General features: G+C 48.2%; 2 protein-coding genes and 1 non-coding gene across 3 annotated transcripts; all 3 read right to left on the bottom strand.

The window, feature by feature from the left end:
* Positions 1 to 1,218: 1,218 nt before the first annotated feature.
* mrm1 (mitochondrial rRNA methyltransferase 1 homolog (S. cerevisiae)) lies at positions 1,219 to 7,873 on the bottom strand. The gene is given in 7 exon segments (XM_007896657.2): positions 1,219 to 1,576; positions 3,541 to 3,660; positions 4,224 to 4,344; positions 4,453 to 4,546; positions 5,885 to 6,230; positions 6,233 to 6,775; positions 7,668 to 7,873. Coding segments are annotated over 6 exon segments (1,251 nt in total). The 5' UTR covers positions 6,759 to 6,775; positions 7,668 to 7,873; the 3' UTR covers positions 1,219 to 1,532.
* Positions 7,874 to 9,022: 1,149 nt separating this feature from the next.
* Positions 9,023 to 13,089, bottom strand: rpl23a (ribosomal protein L23a). Its single transcript, XM_007896656.2, has 5 exons — positions 13,008 to 13,089; positions 11,336 to 11,519; positions 10,558 to 10,734; positions 9,320 to 9,389; positions 9,023 to 9,090 (listed from the first exon to the last, which is right to left on the bottom strand). Exons 1-5 carry the CDS (start codon positions 13,030 to 13,032, stop codon positions 9,076 to 9,078), a joined length of 471 nt encoding a protein of 156 aa, XP_007894847.1. The 5' UTR covers positions 13,033 to 13,089; the 3' UTR covers positions 9,023 to 9,075.
* Positions 10,179 to 10,249, bottom strand: LOC121849811. Its single transcript, XR_006085370.1, has one exon. It is a non-coding gene; the product is annotated as a small nucleolar RNA Z17 (small nucleolar RNA).
* Positions 13,090 to 13,310: the final 221 nt, after the last annotated feature.

A 13,310-nucleotide genomic window follows, 5' to 3' on the forward strand; every position in this document is an offset into this window, starting at 1 on the left:
CACAGTCATCTCCCCCACCCCTCCCCCTGGCTTGGCCTTGTACTCCGCCACCGTCAACTTTGCAGCACCCCTGCCTGCGTATACATAAATACCAGGGACGCAAAGCACTTGTCAAGTTCACAAACAACATTCTCTCTATCTGTGACCAGGGCTCCCTCTGCCTCCTCGTCCTCCTGGATTTCACTGCTGCGTTCGACACAGTGGACCACGCCATCCTCCTCCATCGTCGCTCCCCCCTCGTCTAACTTAGTGGGACCGCGCTCGCATGATTCGAGTCCTGCTTAACCAACCGCCTCCATTTCATCTCAGCAAATGGTTTCTCCTCCCGCCCCCGCCCGGTCACCTGCAGAGTACCCCAGGGCTCCATCCTTGATCCTCTTCTTTTCCTTATCTATATGCTCCCTCTGGGCAATGTCATCTGCAGACATGGGGTAAACATCCACATGTATGGGGATAACACACAAATCCACTTTGCCTCCGCCAGTACTAACTCCAGCTCCGCCGATGTTCTATCAGCGTGTCTGTGCATCAGGGCCTGGATGAGTGTAAACTTCCTGCAGCTGAATGTGGACAAGACAGAAGCCATACTCATTGCTCCCATCAATGTTTTCTGCGGATCCAAACTCCTCAACTTCCCTGGGCTCCCCTTCAGACTCACTGAACCAGTGCGCAACTTAGGCGTCCGGTTCGATCAACTGTCCTTCCTCCCCCGCCTCCGGACCCTGACCAGGACCACCTTCTTCCACCTCCACCACATTGCCCACCTCCGATCGTACCTTACTCTTGTGCATGTGTTTGTCATCTCCCGCTTGGATTATTCTAATGCACTCCTCGCCAGTCTCCCCTGCTCCACTATTCAAAACACCCAGCTCATTCAGAACTCTGCCGCCCGCATACTGACCCGGACCAAACTCCATACCCCCATCTCACCAGTTCTGGCCCAGGCTCCACTGGCTCCCCATCACCAAACAGACAGATCGACTTCAAAATCCTCACTCTCATGTTCAAAACTCTTCACTCACTGGCACCTCCCTATTTCTCCGACCTCCTCACTCCCCAGTCCACCACCCGGCGCCTCTGCTCGATGGGCACCGGCCTCCTGCTCGACCCTCGCACCCTCCGCCCCACCATTGGAGGTCGCGCTTTCAGCCACTATCACTGCTGCAACACGCATCAGTTAAGGTCTGCTCACAAAACACTTTACCCGGGAGACGTGAACAAAGCCAGCAAAGTGGTTTATTGCACAAATGCAGTTATTACATACACTCAGCGATGTGTGTCTCTGAATCTCTGTCAGTCAACGCGTCGAGGGATTTGTTTTTCTGATACAAGAGCAGGGAGATCTCTCGGTTTGATCTTCAATCCTGTGCTGGCTGACCTCAGGTGGGGCACGACAATATGGCCTCAAATCCCTTGGAACTGTGGTGGGGGGAGGGGTGGGTGCGGAGAGGGAGGGTTTGGGAGTCATCGGTCCTCTGCTGGTGTTGAGATGTCAAGTGAGGGCAGAACGGTGGGGTACGATAAGGACCCGGTCAGCCTTTCGTTCTCTTGTTGCTTATACAATGCAGGAGAATTCCTGTGAAAGGGAAAAAGATTATTGCACAGGATGAAGACACACTTGAGGATCAGAACAACAACCCCGAAGAATCTACTCATTTTCTTTATGTTTTACAACAAGCAGCACCGAGGTGTGGCCGCTGAGTTTGTCTACAAGACACACAGTCACTGCACTTCACAGTAAATCCTGTGAGGTGCTTTGAAATGTCCGCCCGACGTGAAAGGGTTAGAACAGTGTCCCACAAACAGTCGCCGATTGAATGACCAAATTATTATTATTATTATTCTTTTTTTTTTAACGGGAATCTTACTCCCGGAAAGTATTCCGCCAATCGACTAACAACCGGGTTCCGATTTCCTGCTAGGTAAACAGAGGAGTGTGGAGTAAGGAAACTTAAGGAGCGAGGGCCTAAGGTTTCACTCCGCCTGTGAATCGAACCGGCGTCCTCTCAGTTGGGAGGCGAGGGCTCCAACCAATCAATATATACTGGTGCCTCAGCAAACAGCGACACACCTGGGCTGCAGGTACACCAACTTACCGAAAGGGGGCAATGCGCTGAGCGCAGGTCAACTATTTCCCACCTGGGAGGGAGGAAAGGTTGATAGGATAAGTAACCCCAGGCTATTCTCAGGCAATATTCCTGGTGGATTCGAGAGCATTAATGGTATGGGAGGACGCTACCTGCTGCTACCTCTTGACTGGGGAATGGTGTGTGTGCGCCCAGGCAAAGGCGCAAATAATAATCCATTAGTTTCGAAATGGGAGTTTAGCCGTGCACAGAATTGGAACACCACTTCAATCCCGTGGCCGTCTGCAAACTCACTTGAGCTGCCAAAGACCGAGAGGGTATGGGTTCAGGGCTGCTAAGGATAATTCTAGGACGACTGTAGATTTTGCACCCAGTCACTTCACTTTACTGGGATGAGCTTTGAGGCTGTCTGATAAGGTGCTGTATCAATTATTATTATTAATATTACTACATTTATACAGTGCTTTTCATGTCAACGGCCTTGGAATGTCCACCCGAGGTGAACGGTTATACAAATGCGATTTGTTGTTGCTGTTATCGTCCAGGCGACATCTCAAAACAATTCAGAGTCAACTAGGAGCCCGTTGAGCAAGGTGGAAGGGAAAAAGTCAGTAAAGTGAGCTCTAAAAGTGTGACATACTTAATAACAATAATAATCCCTGCATTTGATCTCACGCCTTATCACGTCTCAAAGCGCTTCACAGAATATATCCTAAGGTGAATTTGACTGTACATTCCATGAGAGAAACACAAATGCTAACAAAGCCCTTCACGGAATATCCTGTAATGTGGAGTGACCGTGTATTTTATGGGTGAAAATAATTTGTTAACCTTTTGTTTTCCACCGAGTCTTTTTGCTTTATGACTCTGTGCGCAAAAAGCTAACGAATAATGCACGTAAAATAGCTTAGCCTGCCAGCCATACAGTTAGTCAAGAAATTAGATAAAGTAATGTGGTGCCTCTGGTATAAGAAACACATCAGAAGCGAGAGCTTCTTGTATTAATTCTGAATAAGAGGACGATCTACCCTTTTCAGGGAATTTATTTAACACCCACAGAGCCCTTTTAGGATTATTCAGTATGAAGCACATACCCACAGGCGAACTAGATAATTCTTCACGACGCTTTGTTTCAAAAATTTGCACAATGGGCCATTTCTGCCTGAACAAAAATAAATTTCCATAATAATAATCCTCGGGTTTGATACAGTGTCTCTTTGATGCAGCGTCCCGAAGGACATCTCAAAGCGCTTCACGGGAATTACTTATAAAGAGTAGTTACTGTGTATTTGTAGGCAAATGCAGCAGCCTACTGCCGCACAGCAATGTCCTACAAGATTTTACATTTAAAAGCGACTGTGTCAAACGCAAGGATTATTATTAAATTGGAAGGGGTGATGTTTTCGGACACACACACACGTGCGCGCACACTCACGCGCGCACACAGTATTACCTGCAGCGACAGACACATTCAAGGATTCAATGCCAGGATGCAAGTGTCTGCCAGCTGGGACGGTAAGCATCACATGGCAAAGGCTGGTCACGTCATCTGAAAGGCCAAAGCCTTCATTACCTGGGGTCAGGAGAGAAAATGTCAGAGCGTGCATTTAATAAACTGAGACATACCCAGTGTTGAGACTCAAAACAAAATAATCTTCACATTGATTTAGCGCCTTTCACGTCGAGAGGACACATTGCCTGTGTATTTTGTTAGGAGCTTCACGGGATGGTGCCTGTGTATTTTGCAGGTGAGTGCGCAGCCAATTTGCGCGCAGAGACATAAAGCAAAAAGACTGTTACTTGGTGGCAAACGAAAGGTTAAGAAATTGATACTTTCACCCACAAAATACACAGTCGCTCCGCTTTTCAATCCGTACTATTAGTACCGTAGGAACAGGAATGGGCCATTCAGCCCCTCGAGCCTCTTCCGCCATTCTATTAGATCATGGCTGATCTGTACATCAACTCCAATTACCCGCCTTTGCCCCATATTCCCTGATACCCCGACCTAACAAAAATCTATCCTCAGTCTTGAAAATTTGAATGGATCCACAGCCTTTTGGGGGAGAGAGTTCCAGATTTCCACTACCTTCTTTCTCCACACCTTTGCCCAAGGCCCAAGCCCATTTACTGTACCTAGGACCAGGATGGTGTTTGCATTCCACTCAAACTCCGAGCACGGAAGGACGGGGGTTTGGACAGCCTCCGTTGATACCCCAACGGTTCCTGCTATTCGCCAACCTTGAGCTGCTTTCATCTGTTGCGAGATTGGAAGCAGACGACAATGCGTTTAACTCAAGCCACATTGATCAGTTCGTTCAGAAAGTCTCGGAAGAAATACCTAGTGCTTCCCCAGATCGGTTACCTTCAGCGCGTGTGGCAAGTTAGACGTGCGATACACGGACATGACTTCTAAAGTCCCGGCACTTGCTTTGCTCACTGTTGGCGTCAGAGAGCAACTGCAAAGGCAAAAACGAATAGATAAGTAACAAACACATGCAGATTTTCCCTCTGGTCACCCGATTTACACAGTATGCTGTCACACGCAGGCTGTAGAGGCGCTAAATGATTTGAGTTTAATTGTGCGTGTGTGTAAGTGTGTGTGTGTGTATGTGTAAGTGTGTGTAGATGCATATGATTCGCACAAATAGAGCTCTTGTCCTTTTGTACTGCATTGCAAAATATCACATGTCAAAGCAGAAAGCAGACAGACGCCTGACACTCTCTGGGCAAAATAACCCTGCCAGATAGGATTCTGTAATGACAGACCCACTGTCAATCACAGCGCTGTCAGGGGAAGGTATGTGAATGGAACTGAGCTTCTACTCCGCACACTGTCTCGCTCTGACGATAGGGTCGATCGTTGCAGAGCGATGTCGCTGATCTAAAAGTTCCCTTTCATTCTTAACAGCGTCGGCTGTTATACAGCATTACTCAGATGATAAGGAAAATTCCTTTACTCGGGTAGAATTCACCACCACGAACCTTAGTAACGGAGGCAGAGTCCGTAGATTCTTTTAAAAGGGAATTGGATAGATTCTTCAAGACGAGGAATATTAAGAGGGAATGGAGAGCGAGGAGAGTAGGATTGGGTTGCCGCGAGTGGAGATAAGCAGCACCGGGCATGATGGACTGAATGGCCTGTTTCCGTGCCTTAACGCTCCATGAAAGAGCAACCGTTTTGCTTCTCCAGTTTGCTCGCGCATTCTCAGGGCGACTGAGTTTGGCTCAAACTGCATTGCTGTAGGGTGTCTGAGTGCTGAAACCTGTGCCGGCTTTCAGCTTTGCCAGCGATAACACACAACTTTTGGCTCTGGCTGACATTGACTGGAAGAGAAGGAGAGGCTTTTCTGGCTCCAATCAACGGAGTTGGACTGCCATCCGCTGGACAATCCGGAGAACATCAGCCCAGAACAGCTCTCGTGTCCTGCAATCCACGTGGGTGTCGCAGATTAACAAGATGCTTACTGACATAGCCTCCATGATGTGAAGCTTAATGACTATTCCAATGTATAAAACAATTTCCATCCCTAATCACTGCTAGAATTGCAAACAGCCCGCTTCAAAGGAGACCGACCCATGACGCGTTCCCCGAAACTCTGGAACACTCTTCCTCGATCCCTCCGCCTTGCCCCCCTCCTTCCCCATTTTCAGGTCGCGCTTGAAGACCTTCCTCTTCAACTGTGCCTATGGTCACCTCTCCCACCGACCCGGTTCAGCATCATGCTCCGTCACTGTCAAGTACTATGGGACGTTACCCCACGTGAGGGGCACCAGTTGTCATCGTCGTTGTTTACCTTTTCTGCTGGCTTGTTAGCACGCGATCAGCTCCGAGGAAATACGCTGACCGCAGCAGGGCCCCCATGTTCATGGGATCCAGGATGTCTTCCAGCGCCAGCCACAGAGCAGGTCTGTCTCTGGGTTGCGAATCCTCGGTGTCTGCTAAAGAGTATCGATCATAGTCCACATAGTCCAGGGGCGTCACCTCAAGGCAGACCCCTTGATGTACCCGGCCCTCACACAGCCTGTCCAGGACTTTCCTGGGCACCTGCCTCATTGGCACTCCGACCTCTCGAGCTCGCTGGCAGATAGCCTGCACCTCCACCCGGTGACTCCGCTTTATGTTGACGAAAAGCTGGAAGGCCGCCTGCGGAGCTGTGTGAAAGCCAAGCTGCAGGGCGCCACCCCGAACAGGATCTCTGAGCCTTCCCGCCTCTCCGCACTTACGGACACGTCCCGGCTTCTCCTCTTGGCAAAATCGTCGTATCGGAGGCCTCGCAGCTCCGGGTTGCCGACATGACCGGGTTTGGTGTCCAACCGCGGCGCTGTGCCGACTTTGGAGACTTTCGAACGGCGGTGAACCGCATCTGGCTTCCACCGTGCACTCGGAGGGAACGTTATCTGTGGCCCAGGCGACACGGTCTCTTCGGCGCTCGCGGTAACCGCATTTAATCTCCTCCCGTTGCCCTCAGCCTCCAGTACTGATTTGGCCAGGTCCTCCTCACGGCTGTGGTTTGATTTCGAGGGACTCTCGGACCCTGCCGTCCGTTTCTGCCAGGTTGACATTCCCGTTCTGCAGCGATGAGGACGAAGAGCAAACTGCAGCCTCGAGGACAGGCCCGCACAGCCTCCGAGACACCGGGCTGCTCCGTTCAGGGTAACGGATGACATTTTGACTTTCTCTCACCCTTTGGGAGGGGAGGGAGGGGCGGGGGGGGGGAAGGAAAAAATCCGACTGTCAGTCAAAACAAAACATTTCCACCAACACACCGTTCCGAGTCCCTTACACTCCCTGCATTGAAGTGATTCCGTCATGAAGAGAATTAAAGCGAGAGCTTGTCCCCGCATCAGGTTGACTGAACGAATTGCTTCCGCGCTGGAAGTGTCAGTGAATCGCCGTCGCTTTGGTCGGGGGAGGAGAAGAGGGGGGGGGGGGGCGGAGGGGGAGCGGAGCTAACGCGAACCTATTCTTATTCCCAACGCGACCCGTGTGACCGCGGGGAGCGCTCTCGCCCCCGGATCGGGTTGCGTGTCCGATGATCCCCCGGGTTGGGGACTTTTTAAGCTCACGGTCTGGGCTGACGTTCCTGTGCATTGCTGGGGGGGGGGGGGGGGGGGTTGGGAGGGGGGGGGGGGTCGGAAGAATGTCTCACTGCCGCATTGGGGCATTAAACCGAGCTTCCCCCTTTTTTTCTGTGCCCTGTTCAGGCGGTCATTAAAGACCCGCTAAGCGCTCCGAGACGCCACCCTGCGGGGAGGTCGCTATACAAGTGCATGTTGTTGTTGTTGTTGTTGCTGGGGGTGGGTGGGGTGGGTGGGGGGGGAGAGGGGAGTGGCCACGGCGTCCGCTCGCGCCACCCCCCCAGTCACGACACTCGACGGACAACCCGGCGAAGCGCCTCCAGGCGCCCTCCCTCCCTCCCTCCCTCCCGCGGCACCGGGCAACGGTAAGGCGGGTCAAACTCGGGCGAGCACTCAGAAGCGCCGTCGGTTCGGGGTGTGTGACGGGCACAGGCGGGGCCCAAACCCCAGGGAGGAGGAGGAGGGTGTGGGGGGGGGGGTGATGATGATGATGATTACCAGGGCGAGAGGGTGCAGCCAAGCGGCCACAGAGCTCCGCGTGGTCCCCAGCGGCGGCTCCGCACCGACTCAGGCCCCGGGTTCCGTGAGCCTCAGGGCCGGTGACCGAGGGCGTATTTTCCCGCCTGCAGTTCGCACTCCAACCGGCGCCGCCTCGGGGACCCGCGCATGACGCAACTTCCGGTCCGTCCCGTTCCCCCGTCCCCGCCCCCCATCTACTCCCCCACACACACACACACACACGCGCGCGCGGGAGTTCCTCTTACTTTCGGTTCCTACTCCCTTTTCGTGCCTCCCACCACCTTCTGTGCCCCCAAATATATATTTTTTTAAATGATTCGCCTCAAAAGCCCACAGTCCTCAATCATTGCAGCCAGAGCGCCAGAGCAGGTAAACTTCCTGCCACTGAGACGGGTTCAATTGGCCTTTCCCCCCCCCCACACCTCCTCTACTCCACGTGTTGCTGCACCACATGGTCAAAAGGCTCTGATGGGTAGAACTCCCACCACTACTGAGGTTAATTCAGGTGATTGGATTCAATCACAAAAAAAAATACCGCAACACTGGGGGTGGTGGAGGGGCTTATTTTATTTTGCTCAACTGCCTCTGGTATGGTCCAGCTGGCAACACTTGGAAGTGGCTGTCACACAACAGTCATTTGAGCTGAGCTCCCCGTGTACTTTTAATGTTGTCGGCCACTCCGTAAATCCCAACCAAACTAACTCGGAATGACTGATGCATTCTCCTGTAGTCAGGAGACGGATACATTCTCCACTGGTGCCGCTTTCTCATACCCAAGTCACCTCACCGTCCCAAAATTATTGCATGTGGTGTACAATGCGGTAAGTCCCCTCGAACACTCAGGGAACAACAAAAATAGCAATCCGAAGGAAAGCTGAGGATTGCAAGTAAAAAAAATTCACAGCTTGGGCTGCAGGCATATTGTATACTTAAGGTTATGTTAAATTTGTCCAAAGCCTATGATATGCACTATTCCAATTTATACAGAGATCTCCCACCTTAGCAAGAAGTCAAAATGGGAATTTCTTACTCCAGTAGTTAGGTCAAAATCTCCCATTACTGAGGCCTGTTATTTCTGGTTTAGACAATTGAAAGTTTTGGAAAGCACATCTTCACTTAGACAGAGAACATCACAGAGAATGCCTCCACAATATTATAAAATGACTCAAATATTAATGAAGGTTACATGGACACAATTCTTCCATTTAGAAAATGTAGCTCATTTTCTGTAATGCACTGATGCTGTCACATGACAATTTAATGATTTCACCATTCATTAAAAGGCTTCAATAAGATTGTATTTCCCTAGGTAGTTTAAAAAAAACAAAAACACATTTGTATTGTAAAATTTTATTCCCATATTTGCACAGATCGTCAGGAAAGCAGTTTAGATGATGCCAATCTGCAAGAGAAAGAAAATCAATTAATAAATAAATCAGCATTTCACCCACAAAATTTACATTCAATTCACTTTACAGTACATTCTGTGAAGCACTTTGAAGGCATAAGGCACTATATCAAATGCAAGTATTATTTCAAAAGCAAGGATTATTATTATTCAACCAAAGCCAGCAATTTAATCTAAAGCAACTGCAAAGATTTGTTATAAATAAAAGGTATTTTGCCACCACCTTATTGGCAACATCCAACGCATCATAATCTGGGGCCAGACGTACATATGCCTTCTTCTCACCGTCAGGCCTGGAAAGAGGCACAAATTAAGGCATTAAGACCAAAACCACAAACCAAAATAAGCTAAACACTGCATCAGACGTTCATTTGAATCATTTCAGTTTTAAAAATCAGGTGAAACAACTTGCATCATTTTGCACAATGACCAATGGTATTAATTCTATTAATACTAATTGCATAGCGTAATTCTATTGGAATAATTGTCATCCTTGAAACAGATCGAATGGTTCAAATGCTAGAAATTAAATCACAAGCTCACTTTTAAACAAAGTTACATTGCACTTTGCTATTTTGGCCAACAAATCACATGGTTGTATAAGGTATATAATTTCAGGCAAGATTAATATTAGGAAAAGTAGATAACATGTGTCCTGTTTCAATGTATAAGAAAGAATACTGGTTTCCAGTTTTGCTTGAGAAATTAAAAATCTATATGAATCCAGGCACATTCTACATCTAAACTTAGCAAAAATGTCTTTTCAATCATCTTAGTCACAGAATGTTGCAAGTCTTGTTGCATGCAGTAGGAGGGAGCCTTCTGAACTTTCTCTTAAATGTTTTGGAAGTGGTGAAGAAAATGTTTTTCCATTGTTTTTTTATGTATACACAATCAAATGCTTTACACAGCTCTCAATTAAACAGCACAGTGCTCCAGTTGAACAATTAAACATCAATCCAATCAGGAAAAAAAATCTCATTGAATATTTCTAATTGGTTGCAATAAACTTGGGATCCTAAACTAAACTGAGCTACTGTAAACACTCGCTGATGGCAAAAAACACATCATCTCAAGTATAAGGTGCATCAGTATGAAGTTTCAATAATCACAAATTTTCATGATTTGATCGCTAAAAAACATCATTTGCACCCAAAAAATGATGCGAGCTAAGTCAAGTCAATCATGCTGATGCTCATTTCAGTGCTGAAGCTGGATGCTTCTACAAATGGACCACCATTTCTACTGGTTGGATAACAAGCAACAAAAAGTGCTTGCGACTTGTTTTCTTCGATGAAGATATACAATACACCCATTTCTTACTCGAGATTTACATCATGGCTTCTTTCTTCAACAATGACTTTCAAATCATTTTCAACTCAAAGGCAAGAGCAAATTCTCTATAATTTACATCCACATTTCACAATTTCTTCACATTAAAGATAAAATTTCACAGCTCACCTGATCAGAGTGTTGACTTTAGCTACATCAATATCATACAGTTTCTTGACTGCCTGTTTGATTTGGTGCTTATTGGCTTTAATGTCAACAATGAATACCAAGGTATTGTTGTCCTCAATTTTCTTCATGGCAGACTCGGTGGTCAAAGGGAACTTAATGATGGCATAATGGTCCAATCTGTGTTAGGCATGCAAAAAAGTAAAGTCAAGTTTGCAGTCTAAGCTAAAAGCAATTATTCACTTATACAAACTACTGTAAACACTCCCTGATATCAAAAAAACATATAGTGCATCAGTATAAAGTTTTGATAATCACAGATATTCATGATTTGATCGCTATAAAGCATCATTTGCACCAAAGGTATATTTTCTCAAATTCATTATGGTGAGATATTTAACCGAGCAATAAAACAAATATAAAACTTGATCTAGTGAGAAAGGTTCTAAGCTGATCTGTGCCACATTAACACACGTCAAGATAACACTGGAAACAAAAGTAGCTTGACTTAACCTAAACTGGAAAGTGCACAGAAAGGACAAATTGCAGAAAATGTTCACACCATTTACTGATCGCTATCTATACCCAAACCCACCTACCAACATTCTTTTAACACATACATGAATAATGGCCACTTGGCATAGTAAAAGGACTGCAAGCGTTAAACATCAAGAGTAGAGGAGAAAGCTATGTAGTTTGTTGAACGAGGGTCTGTCGGTAGATTAATACAACTTCATGTGCCTATGTTTCTAGAAGATCAGTAAGCAGTTTGAACACATACTTGTTCCTCCTTGGAGCACTCTTTTTTGGATACTTAGGCTGCCTTCTAAGCCTCAGCGTCTTTGGTCTCCTGAAGGTAGGCGACGTTCGGAATTTCTTCTGCTTGTGACTATGAACTCCCTTCAAGACGGCTTTCTTGGCCTTCAAGGCCTTGGCCTTCGCCTCAGTCTTGGCAGGGGCGGCGACTGGTGGGAGAAGAGACTGAATTGAATTATACCTTCCAGGAGGAATGCACATGGCATCTCAACTGAAGCACTGCATTACCAACAACAACAAATTGCATTTATACAACACCCTTCAATCATCCGATCACTTAACAGTGGGGGAGCCTGATGCCAAGCCGGGGGGCTCCCCCACTGTTAAGTGATCGGGGGGGCTTGGCATCAGGCACGGTTGAAGTGGAAGGTCTACAGGCATAATAATACTTGTATTTGATATAGTGCTTTTCACGTCTTCCAGACATCTCAAAGCGCTTCAGAGTATATTGTAAGGTGAACTGACTGTATATTTGTGGGCGAAACCCGGCAGCCAATTGCACATAGCAGTGTCCCACAAACAGTCGTGGATTGAAAATGCCCAATTTATTATTGTTTTGGGAGGAATTATTATTAGGCTCTGTGTGGAGTAAGGAAACTTGCCCAAGGTTTCACCCTCAGCCTGGAATTGAACCCAGGTGTCTCGCTTGCAAAACGAGTGCTCTAACCACTGAGCTACAGGACTCCAACGTCTTCTGTTCATCGTGCATTAACCCTTCCTGCCTTCTTTGGTGTCCTTCCGTTCATCTTCAGACGGGTTTTAATGCGATAAAGACTTGATGTGAAAAAGGGGGAAGGAGTAGGCAAGGCTGAGGGATTGACCAACGCCAAAACATAATCAATAAAAAGATCAAAACGATTGAAGGTGTGGGAGCAGCACAAGCCACGTTAGTGAAGGTTCAGGCCCCAATGTGATGTGCAGCCATCACCTACCTCTCCACTCACAGCGAACGAAAAAAAAATAAGCCCAAGCTTTTTGATTAACATTTTTTTTAAAAAAACACAGAAACATCTTTCCAAGTACTTTCGGGGTATTTTTTTTTCTTGCAGCGTAGGTCAGTGACTCGTGTTGGGGGGTTTCGTAGGGAAACGACATCAACCCCTTCTCTCCCCACCCCAAGACCTCTCCCCACTCCCCAGCACAAGGTGGTGGTAGTGGTGAGGGGAGTGGGGGTGGGTGGGGAGGGGAGTGGAGTGGGGGTGACGGTGGGAGGGGGTGAATGGGAAGACTAGTAAACTAAGAGCAAAATAAAAGGGAAAAATGAGTGAGATGGGAATGGAGGACACACGAGGTGGTGGGGGGGGGGGGGGGGGGAGTGGAGTGGGGGGAAGAGAGTCACCAGCGGCTGCTTCTCGGGGCGAAGACTGACACACGTGTCGCGGGGAACCGTTTCGTGGGCGGCTCGGCCACTCCGAGTCTCCTTTCGGTTTGGGGCCTGGGAATCGGGGCCTCATCTCCCGGGATGTGTGAGCGAGAGAGAGAGTGAGAGAGCGAGAGAGAGAGGGAGAAAGAGAGAAAACAAAACAAAAGGCCGCTTCAACGCCCTTCTCTCACGAGTCGGGCGCTGGCCGACGAGAAGCCGCGGCCCGGGCTCTGTGTGTGGGAGAGTGGAGACCAGGGCCCGGCAGCGCTCTCACCTTCTTTCTTTGCCTTCGGCGCCATCTTGAGGGAAAGAGAGCGGGCGCGGGGTCGCCCGGCCTGAAATGCAGGGACGGTGTGGGCGCCTGGTCTCGCGAGACTCCGAGTGTGCGGCGGCGGAGGGGGCGGCGGCGGCGGCGGGGGGGAGGGGCGAGTGTCGCGCAAGGCATACTGGGAGTTGTAGTCTCCCAGGGAGTTGCTCATCCTTGCATTTCATACAATAATAATAATCCTTGCATTTGATACAATAATAATAATAATCCTTGCATTTGATACAATAATAATAACAACAATAATAATAA

This window comes from Callorhinchus milii, unplaced genomic scaffold (genome assembly GCF_018977255.1).
Source record: "Callorhinchus milii isolate IMCB2004 unplaced genomic scaffold, IMCB_Cmil_1.0 Scaffold10, whole genome shotgun sequence".
In the NCBI taxonomy this organism is placed as follows: domain Eukaryota; kingdom Metazoa; phylum Chordata; class Chondrichthyes; order Chimaeriformes; family Callorhinchidae; genus Callorhinchus; species Callorhinchus milii.

What these genes read in the sequence shown, in the direction of transcription:
- rpl23a (XM_007896656.2), bottom strand. Translation starts at nt 13,032, where the DNA reads ATGGCGCCGAAGGCAAAGAAAGAAG. An exon ending in AGTGCTCCAAGGAGGAACAA is followed by an intron (nt 10,735 to 11,335) that starts GTATGTGTTCAA and finishes TGCCTAACACAG; the next exon opens with ATTGGACCATTATGCCATCA. An exon ending in AAAGTCAACACTCTGATCAG is followed by an intron (nt 9,390 to 10,557) that starts GTGAGCTGTGAA and finishes GCCTCTTTCCAG; the next exon opens with GCCTGACGGTGAGAAGAAGG.